The sequence below is a fragment of the Pongo pygmaeus genome, chromosome 19 (assembly GCF_028885625.2).
Source record: "Pongo pygmaeus isolate AG05252 chromosome 19, NHGRI_mPonPyg2-v2.0_pri, whole genome shotgun sequence".
In the NCBI taxonomy this organism is placed as follows: Eukaryota; Metazoa; Chordata; class Mammalia; order Primates; family Hominidae; genus Pongo; species Pongo pygmaeus.
This window is the reverse complement of record NC_072392.2, coordinates 526,579-547,567: the sequence shown is the minus strand read 5'-3', so window position 1 is coordinate 547,567 and position 20,989 is coordinate 526,579. Positions and strand designations below refer to the sequence as shown.

The 20,989-nt window shown below is 50.1% G+C and overlaps 3 protein-coding genes across 8 annotated transcripts in view; 1 reads left to right on the top strand and 2 right to left on the bottom strand.

Moving 5' to 3' along the window:
- Positions 1-493: 493 nt before the first annotated feature.
- On the bottom strand, positions 494-3,836 carry LOC129018240 (diazepam-binding inhibitor-like 5). Of its 4 annotated transcripts, XM_063655706.1 has the most exons (3): positions 2,021-3,834; positions 1,702-1,947; positions 494-1,249 (listed from the first exon to the last, which is right to left on the bottom strand). In XM_063655706.1, the coding sequence occupies exon 1, from the start codon at positions 3,203-3,205 to the stop codon at positions 2,852-2,854; it is 354 nt and encodes a 117-aa protein (XP_063511776.1). In that variant the 5' UTR covers positions 3,206-3,834; the 3' UTR covers positions 494-1,249; positions 1,702-1,947; positions 2,021-2,851. The 4 variants fall into 4 exon arrangements, with proteins under 4 accessions (XP_063511776.1, XP_063511777.1, XP_063511775.1 ...); XM_063655707.1 differs by having other exon boundaries at positions 494-3,237; positions 3,716-3,836; XM_063655705.1 differs by having other exon boundaries at positions 1,607-3,834.
- Positions 3,821-10,577, top strand: GEMIN4 (gem nuclear organelle associated protein 4). Its single transcript, XM_054459687.2, has 2 exons — positions 3,821-3,963; positions 7,235-10,577. Exons 1-2 carry the CDS (start codon positions 3,954-3,956, stop codon positions 10,399-10,401), a joined length of 3,177 nt encoding a protein of 1,058 aa, XP_054315662.2. The 5' UTR covers positions 3,821-3,953; the 3' UTR covers positions 10,402-10,577.
- A 1,649-nt stretch (positions 10,578-12,226) lies between these two features.
- TLCD3A (TLC domain containing 3A) overlaps positions 12,227-20,989 on the bottom strand; it is a 12,564-nt gene continuing 3,801 nt past the window's right edge. For 2 of the 3 annotated variants that reach the window (XM_054459699.2, XM_054459700.2), the window contains 3 exons: positions 16,942-17,143; positions 14,396-14,491; positions 12,227-13,913 (listed from right to left, as the gene is read on the bottom strand). In XM_054459699.2, the coding sequence (XP_054315674.2) occupies positions 13,644-13,913; positions 14,396-14,491; positions 16,942-17,143 (568 nt within the window). In that variant the 3' untranslated portion in view covers positions 12,227-13,643. Of the gene's footprint in view, positions 13,914-14,395; positions 14,492-16,941; positions 17,144-20,989 lie in introns of those variants that run through there. The other variant, XM_054459701.2, reaches the window with a different exon arrangement.

Genomic DNA, 20,989 nt, shown 5'->3' with positions numbered 1-20,989 from the left:
TGAAGTCCATGTCCGTCTGACATGTTACTGGAATTAACAAACCCAGGGATGCTCAGTGCTCCTTCATATGACTTTCTGGCTATCTCACCTGCCACTCGGTGCTGCTGTGACTTAGCAGCCAGAGTTTCCAGGAGACCTCCAATGTGTCCGTTGAAATTCAGGGTAAGAGTTGAGACGTTTCCATTTGTTCTAAGAGTTCTTACCCCTACCTTAGGGGAAATCAATAGTAAATTTACTCTGACTTTAATGATCAATAAAGAAGTGCCCTTGCCTCATCCTCTTTATAGAAAGCAATAGAGTCACATGGCTCAAAAATCAAAACAATATGAAAAGGTATTGTAAACCAGATAAGTGTCTGAGACAAGTCTTGCCCATTTAGAGGTTTATTTTGCCAAGGTTGAGGATGAGGATTTTTAGGGTGTCAGTATGTAGGATATAATGAGGTTTCTCTTCAAATAATCTGATCAATATTTTATTCTTTAATTCATATTACCCCCCCCCCCCCACTTTTCTCCTTTTTTCCTTTCTGCCTTTGTTAGATACCCAGGCATGCCACAGTACCAAGTGTTATCAGTACCAGCTCACATTCCTTTCCTTATTTGGAAAGAGGACTAACTTTCTAGCTCATTACAGACACCCCTTCCCCTTCCTCTCCACTTTCTTTTACGTACCCACCCTATGTAAAAAATTCAAATGTTTAGCCAAGCGGGATTAGTTTAGATTGTACGACCTGACCCCAGCCAATGGGGAAAGGGTACAGGGGCAGGACTTGCGTCAGGAAGAAAGGCTTTCGTGCCCCTTTGTTCAGGTGTGCTCTCATGGCGACTGGCCAAGGAGACACCCCTCTGCGCAGAAGTAAAATTGCTTTACTAAGAATCCTTTGTTGGAGTGTTCAATTTCCTTAGGATTTTGAGTGTTATTCCTAACAAGTATTTAAAAGGGAAAGAGCAGGAAGGGAGGGAAGAGGGAAAGGAAAAATAAAGGAGGGTAATTAGGGAGATAAGTGGTTACATTCTTGTGAGGCTTTGATTAGCGCTCACCAAATCTACATGTCACAGTGAAAGGAGGGGGTAGAGGAACAGTCAGTTATGCATTCAGCTCAGTAAATCTACGTTTTGTGTCAGGGCTGGTGAGGGATGGTTTCTGGTGTTGTCTTTGTCCCTTACCTATGAAGATAAGCTGTTAATTTATATTGTCAGGTGAGGGAGACCACCTGGGGAGATATGTGGCCTTCTGTCTTGTAGCTTATCTGTTTAGGAACAAAAGGAAAAGTTTTTTGCATATTCCATAACTCAATTTCCAAGCTTAACTTTTCCTTTTGGCTTAGTGAATTTGGTCCCAAGATTTTCCTTTCACAGTATACCCCATGCCCATCAATCCCATTCCCCCTGCATCCTATAGGTAACCCCTTCTTAAGCAAATACAAATAGATAAATCCTTATTTTCTCTCTTTTTTAAAACTTTACTTTACTGTTACTTTCTGCTGTCCTAATTATGGCACATTTTTACTTTCTAGGTTCTGTGATTTAGAGTGGTCTGGCTATATAGACAGCTTCTAAATTGTCACATTTTGGAGCAAGATGTGTTATTTTTACGATTAATTTACATTTAACATGAATCATGATCCTAAGTGCATCAGAATGTCTTCATAACATTCGCCAAAGAGAGGGCAGCACTGCTGTTCTACAGTGTGGCTCTCACCTGGTCTACAGTTACCAGAAATAGTTCTTTCGTTGCTGTGATGTCCTGGATGGGCTTCATTCTTTAGTCCTGGGTGGGCTTCATTCTTCATACTTTGTCTACAGCAACTTCCTGCAACTATGTGAACAGAAGATCTTGAAGACACACAGTGAGGTTTGGTTTCCTTTGTCCTCTTCAGTCTCTATGGTTGTTGCTTCTATTGTTTATTGGTCCCAGCAAGAACTGGAGCTGACCTGATATCCTGATCTGTGAAGATAGTTCCTATTAAAGAAGTACCAGGAAATCCCATATGCCACTGTACACCTGCCTTTCTGGATACCTTTTACTACTCCATACTCCAGCCACCATGCACAATGGTTGTGTATTGAGGCCCTCGTGATCACTAACAGGAGTAGAAGCTGGGCTCAGACACTCTGGCACTTGCATAGGTCAAGGGGTGTGTTGTGCTCTTGCAACAAATCCCACATAGACATCCATATGCATATTGTCCCACCGTCCCCTAAGCAGAAACCAGGGTTAAGTACAGAATAGTCCCGAGAACATTTTGGTTGCCCGGCCTTAGGTGAGCCTTTCTGGGGCTGGGATTTTGACACCATCTGCTCCATTGTTTCTCCACTGCTGTGTTCTGAGGCATCAACTGTTTCACCGCACTATCATCACGGAAAGCTTGGTCTCCCTCAAAACATGAACTCAGTAGGCCCTGCGTTCCAGTGGGGCTTTTGGACTTGACTTTAGTGTTTAGGGAGGACAGAGTCCCTCTCCCCTCTGTGGTGCTGGGGTATTAGTGAATCAGCCTTGAAGAGATAAGGGGCTGGGGCCTCATCCTCCCAAGAGGCTGTCACTGGAGAATGGTCTCCTGCCCTCAGATCTTGGGCATTTCCACAGCCCACTGTCCCCCTCGTCCTTCCAAATACCTACATACGCTCTTGTAATAGGAGGGCTGGGAACTCCACCCAAAACCATACAAAAAGCAAGTCTGTGTATTTGGACGCTTCCCCAGCACTCAGTCACCGAGTTTCTCCTTTCCAACAGCAGTCGGTCACTCTCATGCACTTTAAGTGATTTATTGATGTCTCGGCTAAGCTTGCGACAGTTTCAGGACATTTCAGCCATCAAGGTCTAAGAAGCCCTTTCCATTCCCAAGGAGCCCTCAGCCAGCCGCCTTCTTCCTCATCTCCTCACTCTGGCCACGTGGCCCCTCATGGCGTCCATCTTGGACGCCCCTTTGTTCGCGCTCCATGCCCCCCACTTCCTTCTTCGTCAGCTCCTCCACTCTGGCCGCGTAGCCCCTCATGGCGTCCATCTTGGACATCCCTTTGTTCGCGCCCCAAGCCTCCCACTTGGCCCTGGCTTTCACGTCTGAGGCCGGAGGGGCGGGGATGTCGCAGTCGCCCTGGGTGGCCTGTTTGTACAAGCCATAGACCAGCAGCTTCTCCTGCTCGCTCACGGGACCCTTCAGCTGCTTGAGGGCCGCGCGCGCCAGCTCGAACTCCACTTGGCACATGGGGTGGTGGAGGCGGTCCCTGGTGCTAGAAGCTGGAGGTGGAGAGTTGGAATGGCTGTTACTACTCGATCTCGGGGGGAGGAGACGGGCACACGATGTTGGTGTTTTGTGAAGCACAGACTGCAAGCTCGGGGTCCAGCGTACTGGATCTACCCCACCATGTTTGGGCTCACACGGCGCATTTTCTGGGGAGCACCAGCCGTCAAAAAGCGTCAAGGATCCGGAACGCTGCTGTCTGAAGGGGGCGGCGCGGCAGGAGCGCGTTGAGGGACTGTATGTGGCGCGAGCTGGACGGGTGGGAGTGGAAGGCTCGCGTGGTGCGGCCGCGCCGGGTAGTGGGCGTCCCGGGGGAGGCGCTCGGTGGGGGTGAACTGTGTGCGGGGCACGCCCGGGGTTACCGGGTGAGGGTGAATGCGGGGCCGGGGAATCATGAGCCGGACCCGCTGGGACCCCGGAAGAGGGGCCGGGCAGGGGACGGTGCGGCGGGGTCTGGGAGCGACGCCCGGGTACCTGAGGGCTGGTGGGAGGTCTCTGCCGGAAGGCGGCGCTGTGCGCTTGGCGCGCTCGTTCGTGAGGACTGCGCGTGCGCGGGGGAGGCTGTGGGCGGGGCCGGGCGGAGACTGTGGGCGGGGCCCGGGCACGGCCGCCGTGGCGCGTGCGCCGCCCATTGTGCCGTGCGTCCCGCGCCGCGTTCGAGTTCTCGGAGGGGAGGGGGCGTTAGCCCCGCGCAGCCGCCGGCGTCGCCGCCATGGACCTAGGTGGGTGCCGCGGCTCCTCGGCCCCGGGCTGCGTCCCGCAATGCGCCACCGGGGCGGTGCTGTCCCGTCGCGTCTCCTCCTGCCGCGCACGCTCGCGCGGGCCCGGACCGAAACGTCCTCCGCGTCGGGGCGGGTCTAGGGGTCCCGGGGTGGCCTTGGCGGGGGATGGTCCGGGTCCCGCCGCGCGTGGGGCCGCGTCTTGCCGCTTCCGGCCTCCTGCGCTTGAAAACACGGAGCAGACGTGAAGTTAGAGCCCCTGGAAGCGCCCGGGGCTCGCGCACGTGCTTTGGGAAACGGGCTCTCTCCGAGCACCCCCGGGCGCCCCGACGGCCTCATTTCCTGAACGGCAACTGCGTTCTTGAGCAAGTGTCTTACGCCCCAAGTGTCTTACGCTTATCAGGTTTCCTCATCGACAGAGCGGGGAGAATGGCAGTGTGTCTCCCCACTGAGTTTTGGGCGACTTTTCATTGAGATCGCCGACGTACAGTGTCCCGTGTGGGGCTGCGCGGGTCACACCCGCGGTTGGGGCGGCTGCGCTCCTGAGGTGTCACTTTGTGAACCTGCGTGCGTCCTGATTCAGAATCTTACAGGCAAGGTCTGGGAGGGAGCCCATAGGAACTAGAAGCTCCCTGCTAAACCTTGGCACACGCTGCTAAGACCAGGAGGCTGTTCTGGGAGAGCTGGGGGTGAGGCACCCCGAGATGTGTCAGCAGTAGTAGGCTGGGGGGAAATGGTCTGGTCCCCACCCCCAGACAGTTTTTCAGGAGTGTAATAGCAGAGCTCTAAGGGCTTGCAGCCCCTCAGCCGTAATTGCTTCCCAGCTCCACGACATTCAGGCTGGGACACCCTCAGCAAATCGTTTCTGCGCCTCAATGTCCTTCTAGAGCAGGAATAGTAGTCCTCAAAAGGTGATTGTGAATAGAAGAGATCTTACATATGTACCACCTAGCACAGTGTCTGGCATGGAGTAGTCGCTTAATAAACCTAAGAAGCGGGCTCTGGCAAGCACTAGTTAACCATCCGTGATAGAGTACCGGAGTATTTTCCAGCTAGTAACCGCCTGGGACTTACTACTTCAAACTGTGCGTACTTACTGCGCCTGGAAGGCAGGTGTTGAGGGCCAAACATCTGCTCAACTAAGCCAATAATGCAATAAAATTAAATTTACAGCGTCAGGAGGGACCATATTTTGGGACCCTGGGAGAGCCTCCTGAGCCAGAAAGAAGAGCGGTACCTCCCAGGGAGGTCCCCTCTAAAGCCTAAGCCTCCCTGGGAGTCGGTCTCAGCCACTGTGAGATGAGATGGATTGCTTCCACAAGTGGGTTACATAGTGTTGAGCCCTTGGCCTGCTGCTGCTCCCATAAATGGTGGGAGGGGTAAGATGGTGCTTAGTCTTCTGGAGTCAGTGTTTTCTCTGCTGGTGTCTGGCCTGTGAAAACGGGGAATATGAGCTCTTGGGGGCATGAGAGACTGAGGAAGGAGTAGCATCTCTCAATCCTGGGAAAGGGGAGAGGACTCAGGAATGAGGAATAGGGAGCAGTGTTTGTACCCTCGTTTTAGTTTCTGGGCCAAAGGAAACATACCTGATAAAGACCTACATCCTTTGATGTTTCTGAGCTGGGGGAGGCAAAGAATAGTGACAAGATTCTGGTCTTGCCAACCATGAAAAGGTTTGGGGAAACCAACATTTACTGAGCACCTAATTAGACTCTGTAACCTGATTCTTATTGTAGCTGTATCTCATTTATCCATCATAGTGTCCCGGGGAGATGGGGTCACGAGATAGCAGTACCAACTCACTAGCAAGGGCTTGACTGGTATATATCACATGATCCCCAAAGTCATAACATGAAGTCTGTATTATCCCCACATATGCAGAAGGAAGGCTTGGAGAAGCGATCTGACCAAGATCACATCCCTTTTTTTTTTTTTTTTTTTTGGAGATGGGGGGGCGGGTCTCACTGTGTTACCCCAGCTAGTCTTGAACTCCTGGCCTCAGGGATCCACCTGCCTCAGCCCCCCAAGTAGCTGGGATTACAAGTGCTAGCCATTGCACCTGGCCAGAATCACATCATTTTTAAATGGCTGAACTAGGATTTAAACCCATGTCTGATTAAACATCCCAAGATGCTTTTCATGGTAAGTCTGTGTCAATCGTTAGTTCCCTGAAGGAAGGCTTAATGTAGCACAGTATTTTCTGTATCTACTCCCTGGTTTCTCCCACAGAGCTAGGGCCATAAGTAGCTTGTTTTTGACTGGAAGGAGCTGTAGGGTGGACTGTTTCCCTGAAAGGTAGAAGAATGTTTGAAGCCTGTTCCCAAGGCAAGGTTATAAAGAGTGAAGGCAGGGCTCCTCTGATTCCTTCTGTGTCCATTACCCTGTGGCCGTGTGATTGATTGCTGCTGTGTCCATTACCCTGTGGCCGTGTGATTGCTGCTGTGCCCGTTACCCTGTGGCCGTGTGACTGCTCTGTGCCCGTTACCCTGTGGCCGTGTGACTGCTCTGTGCCCGTTACCCTGTGGCCGTGTGACTGCTCTGTGCCCGTTACCCTGTGGCCGTGTGACTGCTCTGTGCCCGTTACCCTGTGGCCGTGTGATTGCTGCTGTGCCCGTTACCCTGTGGCCGTGTGATTGCTCTGTGCCCATTACCCTGTGGCTATGCCCCTTCATCTGTCATGAGAAACTCAGCTGTCATGTCCTGTGGTACATGCTTAGTGGCCCCTGTAGTTTGTACTGTCCTCCTGCTATTTCTAAACCCCTCTCCCCACATCCTCTGCTGGCCCAGCCTTGCTGGAGGGTCTGGCCTCAGCAGCCCAGCTTTTTCTTTTCACACACTTTCCTGAAGGATCTCATTCACTGTCTTGGTTCCAGTGATCCCCTCTGGGCAGATACCTCTCAGAATCACATTTCCCAGCTGACTTCCCTCCTGAACTTCCACCCGGCATTTCCGTTGCTGGAGGACATCTGTACCTTGATAGCCAAAGCTGAACTCATCTTTCCTCACATCTGTTCTGATTTTCCTCCATTCCCTGTACGTGACGTCACCTGATGGCCTCCCAGTTCCCAGGCTGGAGAGTTCGGAAGCCATTCTGGATTCCTTGGCCAAGTCCTTCTGACTCCAGCTCTGCAGTGGCTCTTGTAGTCATCCCTTCTCCCCTTCCGCTGATGTCATTTAAAACCCTTGTCATCTCTAACCATGACAGCCTACTAATAGCAGTGGCCATCTGGAAACATTTTCACTATACTGTCTTATTTGGCTTGTCTATGTACAGGACCCTTGAACATCTGTGAAGAAATGACTATTCTGCATGGAGGCTTCTTGCTGGCCGAGCAGCTGTTCCGCCCTAAGGCCCTGGCAGAATTAACAAAGTCTGACTGGGAACATGTTGGACGGCCCATCGTGGAGGCCTTAAGGGAGATCTCCTCGGCTGCAGCACACTCCCAGCCCTTTGCCTGGAAGAAGAAAGCCCTGATCATCATCTGGGCCAAGGTTCTGCAGCCGCACCCCGTGACCCCGTCTGACACGGAGACATGGTGGCAGGAAGACCTGTTCTTCTCGGTGGGCAACATGATCCCCACCATCAACCATACCGTCCTCTTTGAGCTGCTCAAATCCCTGGAAGCTTCTGCACTCTTTATCCAGCTCCTGATGGCCCTGCCCACTACCATCTGCCATGCAGAACTAGAGCGCTTTCTGGAACACGTGACCGTTGACACTTCTTCTGAAGATGTGGCCTTCTTCTTGGACGTCTGGTGGGAGATGATGAAGCACAAGGGTCACCCACAGGACCAGCTGCTCTCCCAGTTTAGTGCAATGGCCCATAAGTACCTGCCTGCCTTAGATGAGTTCCCCCATCCTCCAAAGAGGCTTAGGTCAGACCCAGACGTGTGCCCCACCATGCCCCTGTTGGCCATGCTGCTCCGCGGGCTGACGCAGATCCAGAGTCGGATCCTGGGCCCGGGGAGGAAGTGCTGTGCACTGGCTAACCTGGCTGACATGCTGACCGTGTTTGCGCTGACGGAGGACGACCCCCAGGACGTGTCTGCAACCGTGTATCTGGACAAACTGGCCACGGTGATCTCCGTGTGGAACTCAGACACCCAGAACCCCTACCACCAGCAGGCGCTGGCAGAGAAGGTGAAGGAGGCAGAACGGGATGTCAGCCTGACCTCGCTGGCCAAACTCCCCAGTGAGACCATTTTCATGGGCTGCGAGTTCCTGCACCACCTGCTGCGGGAGTGGGGGGAGGAGTTGCAGGCCGTGCTCCGCCGCAGCCAGGGGACAAGTTACGACAGCTACCGGCTGTGCGACAGTCTGACTTCCTTCAGCCAGAACGCGACGCTCTACCTGAACCGTACCAGCCTGTCCAAGGAGGAAAGGCAGGTGGTCTCTGAGCTGGCGGAGTGTGTCAGGGACTTCCTGAGGAAAACGAGCACAGTGCTGAAGAACGGGGCCTTGGAGGACATCACAGCTTCCATTGCCATGGCCGTCATCCAGCAGAAGATGGACCGCCATATGGAAGTGTGCTACATTTTTGCCTCTGAGAAGAAGTGGGCCTTCTCGGACGAGTGGGTAGCCTGCCTGGGGAGTAACAGGGCCCTCTTCCGAGAGCCAGACTTGGTGTTGAGGCTGCTGGAAACAGTGATAGACGTCAGCACAGCTGACAGAGCCATCCCTGAGTCTCAGATCCGGCAGGTGATCCACCTGATCCTGGAATGTTACGCAGACCTCTCCCTGCCAGGTAAAAATAAAGTCCTTGCAGGTATCCTGCGTTCCTGGGGGCGAAAGGGCCTCTCTGAAAAGTTGCTGGCTTATGTGGAGGGTTTTCAGGAAGACCTCAATACAACTTTTAACCAGCTCACTCAGAGTGCCTCCGAACAGGGCTTGGCAAAAGCTGTAGCCTCCGTGGCCCGCCTGGTCATGGCGCACCCGGAAGTCACAGTGAAGAAAATGTGCAGCCTGGCTGTGGTCAATCTCGGCACCCACAAGTTCCTGGCCCAGATTCTCACTGCCTTCCCTGCCCTTAGGTTCGTGGAAGAGCAGGGTCCCAGTTCATCTGCCACTTTCTTGGTGTCATGCCTCAAAGAAACCGTCTGGATGAAGTTCTCTACACCCAAGGAAGAAAAGCAATTTTTAGAGCTCCTGAACTGCCTGATGAGTCCCGTGAAGCCCCAAGGGATTCCAGTGGCTGCTCTTCTTGAGCCAGACGAGGTGCTGAAGGAATTTGTCCTGCCTTTCTTGAGGTTAGATGTTGAGGAGGTAGACCTCAGTCTGAGGATCTTCATCCAGACTCTAGAGGCAAACGCGTGCCGAGAGGAATACTGGCTCCAGACCTGCTCCCTGTTTCCACTCCTCTTCAGCTTGTGCCAGCTCTTGGACAGCTTCAGCAAATACTGGCAGCTTCCCAAGGAGAAGCGGTGCCTCTCTTTGGATAGGAAGGATCTAGCGATCCATATCCTGGAGCTCCTGTGTGAGATTGTATCAGCCAATGCCGAGACCTTCTCCCCGGATGCCTGGATCAAGTCCCTGTCCTGGCTCCACCGGAAGTTAGAACAGCTAGACTGGACTGTGGGCCTGAGGCTGAAGAACTTCTTTGAGGGGCACTTCAAGTGTGAAGTGCCAGCCACACTTTTTGAGATCTGTAAGCTTTCAGAAGACGAGTGGACCTCCCAGGCCCACCCAGGGTACGGGGCTGGCACGGGGCTCCTGGCCTGGATGGAGTGCTGCTGCGTCTCCAGCGGCGTCTCGGAGAGGATGCTGTCTCTCTTGGTGGTGGACGTGGGCAATCCTGAGGAGGTCAGACTGTTCAGCAAAGGCTTTCTGGTGGCCCTGGTACAAGTCATGCCTTGGTGCAGCCCTCAGGAGTGGCAGCGCCTTCACCAGCTGACCAGGAGACTGCTAGAGAAGCAGCTCCTCCATGTCCCGTATAGCCTGGAATATATTCAGTTTGTTCCCCTGCTCAACCTGAAGCCCTTTGCCCAGGAGCTCCAACTCTCCGTCCTCTTCCTGAGGACTTTCCAGTTTCTCTGCAGCCAGAGCTGTCAGAATTGGCTTCCTCTGGAAGGCTGGAACCACGTGGTCAAACTTCTCTGTGGCAGTCTGACCCGCCTCCTGGACTCAGTCAGGTTGATACAGTCAGCTGGCCCTTGGGCTCAAGGACCAGAGCAGGACCTGACCCAGGAAGCCCTGTTTGTTTACACGCAGGTGTTCTGCCACACTCTGCACATCATGGCCATGCTCCACCCGGAGGTCTGTGAGCCACTCTACGTTTTAGCCTTGGAAACCCTCACCTGTTATGAGACTCTGAGCAAGACCAACCCTTCTGTCAGCTCCTTGCTCCAGAGGGCACACGAGCAGCGCTTCTTAAAGTCCATTGCTGAGGGCATCAGCCCCGAAGAACGGCGCCAAACCCTGTTGCAGAAGATGAGCAGCTTCTGACCTGTGTGGGGAGCTGGGCCCCACATGGCGGGTCTGTAGGGGCCAGACCCGAGCAGCCTGGACTTTACAGTTAGGTGAAACTGTCCACAAAAAGTCATGGCAATAATGGTGTAAAGAAAATAGTTTCTCGGGTATTTGTAACGTACAAACTATCATAAAAATTCTCCTCTTTCGCATCTCACTTTGTCTCTTCTAAGTCGGCCTCAGCAATAGCCCAGGATTAAATATGCTCTGAAATTGGGCTTAGTGTCTTCAAGATCAAATCCAGCCGGGAGGAACATGTTCATAACTGGACTTTTCCATCCTAGATTTTGGCAAATAAGCCCAAAGTTGAAACCTTGTGGGTGGAAAAAGCATTACAGGGTACGTATAACCCCCTTCAAGAGTTATTTCGTCTTTTAATGTTTTTTTCTTGAGGTATCTTGGAAAGGACAGCAGCTTGGGAAAGAATCCAGTCCAGCCCTGGCTCTGCCTCTGGCCATGAGATTGCTGTACCCGAGAGGCCTGCACAATTCTAAAATGAGAGGATTGGAGGACCAAGATAAACTCCGTGGCCAGGGGCTAGGTTAGTGACCTCAAGAAAATGGGTCCCCTCTGAATTGAGGAGTGCATACAGTCTTTGTTGCTCAGACTGGCCTTGAACCCCTGGACTCAAGTGATCTTCCCACCTCAGCCTCCTGAGTAGCTGGGACAGTAAGCACACCCACTTCCCATACAGTCTTAACGCCATCTATTCAGTCACCCCCAAAGGGGCTACTGTGAAGATGAGACCTGGCAAACCCAGCAGAGATGTGCTGAATGGATGGGCCACATTAGCTTTTGCCTAAGGAGGGGCTGTCGAGATTTGGATGAATGAATGGTTTGGATAAGGGAATGATGTGTGCAGGAACATAAAAAATGAGTTTGGGCCAGGTGCGGTGGCTCACACCTGTAATCTCAGCACTTTGGGAGGCCGAGGCGGGAGGATCACTTGAGACCAGCCAACATATGGAAGCCCTGTCTCTACAAAAAAACCCCACAAAAATTAGCTGGGTGTGGTGACACACAACTGTAGTCCCAGCTACTCAGGGGGCTAAAGCAGGAGGATCACTTGATCCTGGGAGGTAGAGGCTGCAGTAAGCTGAGATCAGACCACTGCACTCCAGCCTTGGTGACAGAGTGAGACTCTGTCTAAAAAAAAATTGAGAGTGGGCTAGGCATGGTGGCTCACACCTATAATAATCCCAGTGCTTTGGGAGGTTGAGGCAGGAGGATCACTTGAGGCCAGGAGTTTGAGACCAGCCTGGGCAACAGAGATAACCTGTCTCTACAAAAAGAAAAAAAAATGAGTTTAAGGTGTCTGAGGTATGAGGAAACTATGAGAATTGGCTGGGGACATGTTTAATGTGTGAGATGAAAGGGGGAAAAAATATTTCCCATCATTCCCTCCATATCCACACCCTCCTTCACAATGGGGCATTACTCAGGTTCTCTCCTCAGGTCAAGTAGGCTTGGCTCCTTGACCAATAATCGGGCTTCCACTCTCCCAATTCCTAGTAAGATTCACTTATGAAGAGAAGAAAGGGTCTTAAGTTATGTGTGACTACTGTGCTTGAACTCTGGGAACCTTCAGTGTATTACTGGGACCATGAACCACACAAACAGGTTTAAGTGAGGTGTGAGCTAGACCTTTCTGGAGGCTGAAAGCATTGAAAGCATTCACACACACACCCCTCTGGTAGTTACATGGACACAGACCTTCAGCCCCAGCACACTGCAGCCAGTCAAGCTAGGTCACAGGATGATTCTTACAGGACACTGATATTGATGTATTTCACAATTAGAATAAGTTGGGAATGTTAGTGCAATTTAATCACCGTAAGGGTGACTTTTTAACGATACACTGATAGTTTAAAAAAAAAAAAAAAAAGACAATTAAAAAATAGCATTTTGTTTTTTAAATGGCACCCATTAAAGACTAAACAGTCAAAATGAGACAAATCATTCAGTCCTTTAGACGTTCACAGACAATTAAAAGGCACTTTAAAAAATCCACTTTTTAAACTACCACTTGAGAACACATGGTAGCACAGTCTCAAATCCATCCTAGTTGATCGGGAATGATGAGTGTTGGCACCAGAAAATCCTGCTTGCAGAAGGGGGCGCAGGTGTCGGTCCACAGGACAGCCTCTGGCCAGGCTGGCTGCCCCCTCACTCTGCAGCCTTCTGTGGCTAAATGGCAGGACACTCACACAGGAATGGGCTTTGGACCACAAGCTCTGGCGTATCGGGAGGCTAAGTACTCAAGTACTTTGCAGTCTAGATGACACATTTCGTGGTTTGGAGGACAGAAGTTGGTTTCCACATCATATGAAAAGGACAGTGTCATAGAGTGGGGTTACCCAGTAAACAGCTACCAAAACCATCGTTTCACGTTTCCCTGTAGTTTTTATGAGCATGTCCTCTGCATGTGTATATGGGGAAAGCTGGGCATGAAGGGGTGTGTTAAAAAGAACAGTAACTGTGACTGACTGCAGTAAGCTCACAAGTTTGACACTGTCAGACTTACCAAGTCAGCCTGCAGAGATTGTGCTGACCTCTTGGCCACACTACCTACTCAGGTACCCATCCATGCTTCCTGCCTGCCCCCACCCCTAGCCCCACCAGTGAGACTTCTGATTGGAAGTCGATAGACGTAAGAATTCAACTCTGACCCATGGATGAGAGGATGAGGCAAATAACCAATGGGTTATCTAGTAAACGATCAAAAACTACCTACCCACAATGATTGTCCCAGGCCAATGTCACAAGAAGACATTACTTCCAAGAACCAAAAGTCATCCCTTGCTTCTCTGGGCCCAGTGCCGTGGGTACTGCCCTGAGTGGTTTGGAAGGTGGGTAGCCGCTGATACAGGGACAGGCAGATGTGCAGACACTTATCACCCTGGTCCACCGATCACACCCCATGCTTCCACCTCCCAGAGCTCTTGAGATAAGACCCTAAGAAGGATCCTTGGGCTTGCATTAAAACCACTTTGCTGTCTCTGGAGGTCTGACGGGACCCAATAGTTGTTACTACAAAAGTGCTTTTGCAAATAGGGCAAGTTAGAAGAAGGAGGTAATATGAATATTCTTTAGAAAAACTCAAATCCATCTGCTTATCAATACCCAAAGTCTGAGGCCACCCAGGGCACAGTTTGGTCCATGGAATGCTGAGTGGAGGAGGCAGCTGGTGTGAGGCTGCGCCCGACTCCCAGGAGCATTTAGCCATCCTTTTTGGCTTGGGGAGTGTCAAAGAGCCGGACTGCCTTCCTGCACAGCAGACAGAACCAGTAGATCTGAGGAGCTATGAGGAACGCATTGGCCACGTTGCAGTAGAAGGGGATGCTGAAGGGTACTTGGAGTAGGCTTAGTCCCTGCTGGCGGCCATAGGACCAGTACATGAAGGGAAAGAGAAGGATCCGGCAGGAAAAGAAGGTGGCCAGCGTGAGGATTCCATTCACCTTGTACAGAAGGGTGTGCTGCTGCTTTAGCTGCAATAGAAGAGGAAGGAAAAAGGTAAGGTCACCAAGAAGCTGGGCAGCAGGGAGAGACTGGCCCAAGTCCCACCACAGTAAATGCCACACAGGTGCAGGTGCTCATCAAGACCTCAGCTGTCAGATTCCCTGGCACCCAGACGTTTGTCTAGTTTTCTGACACTTGGAGAAGACATTCTTGAACACTATCATATTGATATGTGCAAATAACCTCATTTTCTCCAATAGTGATTTTGAATTTGACCCAGGCCACCCAGCTGACAGGAGTACAGGAACCGTGGATTAAAGTATGTGTGTAACCAGGGGAAAAATAGAATGAGCTGTATCAAACTATCAAACTTAGATCAAACCTACAATTTCACCCCCACTGGCTGAGATGACCAGCTGACCTTTAAGGCTGTTGAAGGGCCCACCATCTCCGAAGGAAAAGCAGAATCCACTCCCTCCCACACTCTCTCTGCCATTTCATTCATACATGCCTGAATCAGAACCCTGCCCAGCGACACAAACGGAGTGCTCAGTTCTGCTGTGAAGATGCAGCCGACAAAGAAGTCCCCAAGGTCTCCCCGGAGCCTCTGCAGATGACGAAAAGAGGAAGTAAGTGGAGGTTAAGAAACCACCAGAAGGAAAATTCCAACAAGGGCTACTGAAAAGGGTAACCGTGAAGGGCAAGGGACGCTAAATAGGCAAGCACAGACCCAGTTACTGTCCCGCTGCTTTCGTGGCAACAGCACTTTGATGGTCCAAGCCTTAGTATCCAGAGGCAAATTCAGACAGGATGACGGCATCCCACACCAAGCTCTGAATTTTGATGACAGCCGGAAGGAAGGCTGCAGCCTACTTTTGTGTATCGAACTTAGTCATGCCAAGACAGCCTGTTCGGTTCAACAAAATGTGCCAGGCCCTGTGCTAGATGTTAGGGTCTGAAAGCACCCTAGATGTTCTGGTTCCTAGATGGTAGGTCCCAGAGACTTCTTAAAGAATTTAATGCACGTTACCTCTTTTTATTTATTTATTTATTTTTTGAGACGGAGTTTTGTTCTTGTTGCCCAGGCTGGAGAGCAATGGCGTGATCTCAGCTCACTGCAACCTCCGCCTCCTGGGTTTCAAATGATTCTCCTGCCTCAGGCTCCTGAGTACGGAACTACAGATGCACAGCGTCACACTCAGCTAATTTTTCTATTTTTAGGAGAGACGGGATTTCACCATGTTGGCCAGGCTGGTCTCGAACTTCTGACGGGGATTACAGGCATGAGCCACCTCGCCCGGCCTCCTTTTTCAAGAAAGCAGTAAGCATAGCAAAATATCAGCTCTGCCACTTAGTACCACTGAGAGAGATAAGAATACTCTTAGATCCCCAGTTTCTTCATCTACAGCATAAGGCTAATAGTTTCTAATATTTAGCAAGCTATGAACTTTTAAATCACATGCCTGGCAGGGCGCAGTGGCTCACGCCTATAATCCCAGCACTTTGGGAGGCGGAGACGGGAGGATCCCTTGAGCCCAGGAGTTCGAGATCAGCCTGGGCATCATAAGGAGACCCCATCTCTTTATTTAAAAAATAATAAAATAAATAAAACTACATGCCGGCCAGGAGCAGTGGCTCATGCCTGTAATCCCAGCACTTTTGGAGGCCGAGGCAGGTAGATCACCTGAGGTCAGGAGTTTGAAACCAGCCTGAGCAATATGGTGAAACCCCATCTCTACTAAAAATATAAAAATTAGCCAGGCGTGGTGGCATGCATCTGTAAACCCAGCTGCTTGGAAGGCTGAGGCAGGAGAATCACTTGAACCTGGGAGGCAGAGGTTGCAGTGAGCCATTGCACTCCAGCCTGGGCAACAAGAGCAAAACGCCATCTCAAAAAAGTGAATAAATAAATAAATGAATAATTAAAAAGATAAAACGCATGCCTTCCCCTGGCAGGCACTCAAGAGAGGAATTTCCCCTCAGCTTTCCCATTGCTTTTCCTTGTTGGGTTGGCTTTTATGGGGAAATGGATCTGGGGAGAAATTAGGAGGCTGTTTGCTTTGAGAATCTGTGTTTTGTGACGTAAGAATCCACACAGTGCTCTCTGGCACTGTTATGTTGCTTTGTATTGTATTTGTATTTTATGTCGTTTTTATCTGTACTGAACTAAGGATAGAACCTCTGACAAACACTAGGGAATCACAGAGGGCTGGGAGTTTGTTAAAAAGAATGTTGGGGCCGGGCGCGGTGGCTCACGCCTGTAATCCCAGCACTTTGGGAGGCCTAGGCAGGAGGATCACTTGAGTCCAAGAGTTTGAGACCAGCCTGGGCAACATGGAGAAACTCTACAAAAATTACAGGAATTAGCTGGACGTTGTGGTGTGTGCCTGTGTTCCCAGCTACCTGGGAAGCAGAGGCAGGAGGATCACTTGAGGCCAGTAGTTTGAGGCTACAGTGAGCTGTGATCCCACAACTGCACTGCATCCTGGGTGACAGAGTGAAACCCTGTCTCAAAAAAGAAAACAAAAAGTATGTTGATGTTGGTAAGGAGGATCATGAACGTTTCACGTGTAATGGTGTTCCTCCACTATTCACCAGGGGGAGGTGGCTACTGAAGCAGCAGGCACAAGGTGAATGGGTGCCTACGAGTGGCAAAGAAGAGAGGGGCAGTCCTGACTCCTAAGTAACGGTCAAGACGTCCAGCTCAGGCCAGGCGCGGTGGCTTACGCCTGTAATCCCAGAACTTTGGGAGGCCGAGGCGGGCAGATCACTTGAGTTCAGGAGTTTGAAACCAGCCTGGCCAACATGGCAAAACCCCATCTCTACTAAAAATATAAACATTAGCTGGGCGTGGTGGTGGGCACCTGTACTCCCAGCTACTCAAGAGGCTGAGGCAGGAGAATCGCTTGAACCCGGGAGGCGGAGGTTGCAGTGAGCTGCGATCACACCACTACACTCCAGCCTGGGTGACAGAGTGAGACTCTGTCTCAAAAAAAAAAAAAAAAAAAGTCACCCAGCTCAACCCAGCTGCTGGTCTGCTGTCCCGGAAGGCCATACCTGTGCGACTGGCACAAGGACAAAGAGAATGACCGCATGATGTGTGATCATGAGGCGGTTTCGACTTAGGAAGTTTCGAAGAGTGAGGGAGGGCGCACGGTTCTGGTCTCTGGTTCGGCACCATTCACAGAGGTACATGGCGTACGAGTCATAGATCATGTATGGAATCAGAAACCACACATATTCCCGTGCAAGCCAGTGCCTGAAAGAAAGCATATGAATGGCCCGTGAAATCATTGTGGATATCCATTATGAAGGCTCACAGCCAAGCTTGGTGCTTGATCAGCTATTATTACTCCAAATACTTTACAATAAAGATGTTGAAACTGATAAACAGGGAGAGTAGACCACTTGCTCTCAGTTTCAGGGCCAATTCATGAGTGTCAAAGGCAAAAAGCAGACATTCACTCAGCCCTCCCTGTTGAAGCAGCTTGCTGTCACTACTTGCCTGACTTAGCTACTAATTTGTAGTAGATGTTCTGGCATTTTGTGATAAAACTGATTTTGATATAGATATACAAATGATTCAACGGCCCCACCAAGAAGCTGGTTTGGAAAGTGTCCCAAATCACAAATCCAACATTTCTAGTTTAACTCCTCAGCTGCTCAACAGTTGGGGGTTTACTAACTTAAATCCCGGAACCTGTGAGTTTTCTCTTGTCTACATGCAACCCCACTCTGTGGAGTTTCTGGGAGGCAACCCTGGCCATTTTCTTTACAATTATAGAGCTGGCTGGGTTCGGTGGCTCACATCTGTAATCTCAGCACTTTGGAAGGCTGAGGCGGGTGGATTACTTGAGATCAGGAGTTCAAGATCAGCCTGGCCAACGTGGCGAAACCCCGTCTCTACTAAAAATACAAAAATTAGCCAGATGGGGTGGCGCACACCTGTAGTCCCAGCTACTTGGGAGGCTGAGGCAGGAGAATCACTTGAACCCGGGAGGCAGAGGTTGCAGTGAGCCGAGATCGCACCACTGCACTCCAGCCTGGGTGACAGAGACTCCATCTAAAAAAACAAAAACAAAAAAACCCAAAAAGCAATTCTAGAGCTAATCTCAATTCCATGAAGAAAAGCAGGTCTGGAGGCTGGGTGCCGTGGCTCACACCTGTAATCCCAGCACTTTGGGAGGCCGAAGCAGGCGAATCACGAGGTCAGCAGTTCAATACCCGCCTTACCAACATTGTGAAACCCCGTCTCTCCTAAAAATACAAAAATTAGCTGGGTATGACGGTGCGCACCTGTTCTCCCAGCTACTTGGGAGGCTGAGGCATGAGAATCGCTTGAACCTGGGAGGCAGAGGTTGCAGTGAGCCAAGATGGCGCCACTGTACTCCAGCCTGGGCAAAAGAGTGAGACTCTGTCTCAAAAAACAAACAAAACAAAACAAAAAAAAGCAGGTCTGGAAATGAGCCTGGAGCTCAAGGGCCACATTACGGCGGTTAGGTACCAGGAGAGAGGCTAGGTCAAAAGACAGTTTTCCCATTTACTTATCCAAAGGGGCTGAATCAGTATTTGCTGAATGGAAATAATAGTTGATCACTGTCCTAGAGCAGATTAGAAGGAAAGCCTCTACAGTTCATACAATGTGGTTCCCAATGAGAAAGAAGCATTCCACAGATGTTTTCTGTGAAGAAACATCTAAATTGAAATCATGTACTATTTGAGGATTCCATTCACGTGGTCAGCAAATGTTTGATGCGCATCCACTTGTTAGGTAGAAAACCATTTCGTTTTATGGTTCGCAAACTACTTGAGCATCAGAATCAACTGCAGTGCTTGTTAAGGGCTCCAGTCCCCAGAGATTCCAAATTGTAAGCTGAGGGCCCTCAAATCTGTATTAACTTTTTCTGATTTTGGACGGAGCCAGTCCACTGAACTGCAACACTGGAAATACAGTCTACAGAGGCGTCATCTGAATTTCTGCTCTTGAGCAACTCCACACTTACCACGGCATAAATAATGAATAAACAAATAAGGCAAGCAAGTAATGGCAAGTATAACACACTTGTAGGTGAATTCATTAGCCAGGTTCCTTTTTTTTTTTTTTTTAGTTTTGATTTTTGAGACAAAATCTCGCTCTGTCACCCAGGCTGGATGTAGTGGCGCGATCTCAGCTCACTGCAACCTCTGACTCGTGGGTTCAAACAATTTTCCTGCTGCAGCCTCCCGAGTAGCTGGGATTACAGGCACCTGCCGCCACGTCCGGCTATTTTCTTTTTTTTTCTTTTTAAGTAGAGATGGGGATTTCACCATGTTGGCCAGACTGGTCTCAAGCTCCTGACCTCAAGTGATCCACCCACCTCAGCCTCCCAAAGTGTTGGGATTACAGGCATGAGCCACTGCACCCGACCTAGCCAGGTTTCTTTTGGCCAAAAAGATGCCATACTTATTCCAATGCCCATCTATGGTCTCAGGTGCTTTCTTGAAGCAATTTCAAGTAAAGTACCTATAAATAGCTACTAAAATTTTAGCTGAAATATAACTGGCCTCTCCCCTTGAAGGGAACCTAGGGTTTTCATGTTTTTACCAATTCAGAGAAGAGATCTGAAATTGTGACTCACGGGTAGAATCCTCTGAAGATTTATTAGCAAGAGATCTGGATTATAATCTTAACTACCACTAGCCTGTGATTTAACTTTCTTTGTAAAATGAAGATGCTAATCCTTGTCTTACTAACCTGTCAAAACTGCAGTGAAGATTAAATAATTAAATGTGGGAAAGTCGGCTGGGCACGGTGGCTCATGCCTGTAATCCCAGCATTTTGGGAGGCCGAGGCGGGCGGATCACCTGAGGTCAGGAGTTCGAGACCAGCCTGGCCAACATGGCTTTACTAAATATACAAAAATTAGCCAGACGTGGTGATGCATGCCTGTAATCTCAGCTACTCAGGAGGCTGAGGCAGGAGAATCACTTGAACCTGGGAGGTGGAGGTTGCAGTGAGCCGAGACCTCGCCACTGCACTCCAGTCTGAGTGACAGAGCGAGACTCCATCTCAATAAGAAGAAAGCAGGGGGGAGGGGGAGTCCTTTTAAATGTTAAAAGGTACTATACAGGCTGTGCATGGTGGCTCACACCTATGATCCCTGCACTTTGGGGGGCCTGAGTGGGAGAATGGCTTGAGCCCAGGAGTTCAGACCAGCCTGGGTGACAGAGCAAGACCCCGTCTAAAACAACAAAGTACTATCTGAATTAAGTACTTAAATTGAGAAAACCACCTGGAGCTGTGACTTAGTCATTTTAGGGTCTGAACCCCTTTAAGAATCTGACTAAATCCTTGGCCCCATACCACCTTCTGCCTATAATTTGGGATTTTTAACTCCTCCTATCTAATCACATTCTATATGAAGGCATAAAATGAGAAGGCATATAATAGAAAAATATTTAGTGTATAGTATATGAACCCTGAAAGGCCTTTTTTGGACGGGCGCAGTGGTTCACGTCTATAATCTCAACACTGGGAGGCCCGGGCAGGAGGATCGTTGGAGGCCAGAAGTTCAAGACCAGCCTGGGCAACATAGGGAGACCCCTGTCTCTACCCAAAAAAAAAAAAAGTTAGCCAGGTGTAGTAGTGTTTGCCTGTAGTCCAAGCTTGGGAGGCTAAGGAAGAAGGGTGGCTTGAACCCTGGAGTTCAAGACTACAGTCAGCTATCATCACGCCAGTGCACCTCAGCCTGAGGTCTCGACAGGAAAAAAAAAAGTAAAAATTTGCTGTGTGGTGGCTCACACCTGTAATCCCAGCACTTTGTGAGGGTGAGGCAGAAAAATGACTTGAGCCCAGGAGTTCAAGACCAGCCTGGGCAACATAGTGAGACCGTGTCTTTAAAAAAAAAAAAAAAAAAAGAAAAGAAAAATTGAACCCAGCCACACCAATATTAACCTTTGGTGTCTACAATCAATGTCACTTGATCTGTCTTCTCTTAGCATCTACTTATTCGTCACCAATAGCCAGTTTTGTTTTTAAAAAGGCAGAAGAAAAGCACAAAAATCATGACAGCAGGATTGATCGCAGGCTAGAGTGAGACAGACGGCCTGCTCAGGCCCCTCGCAG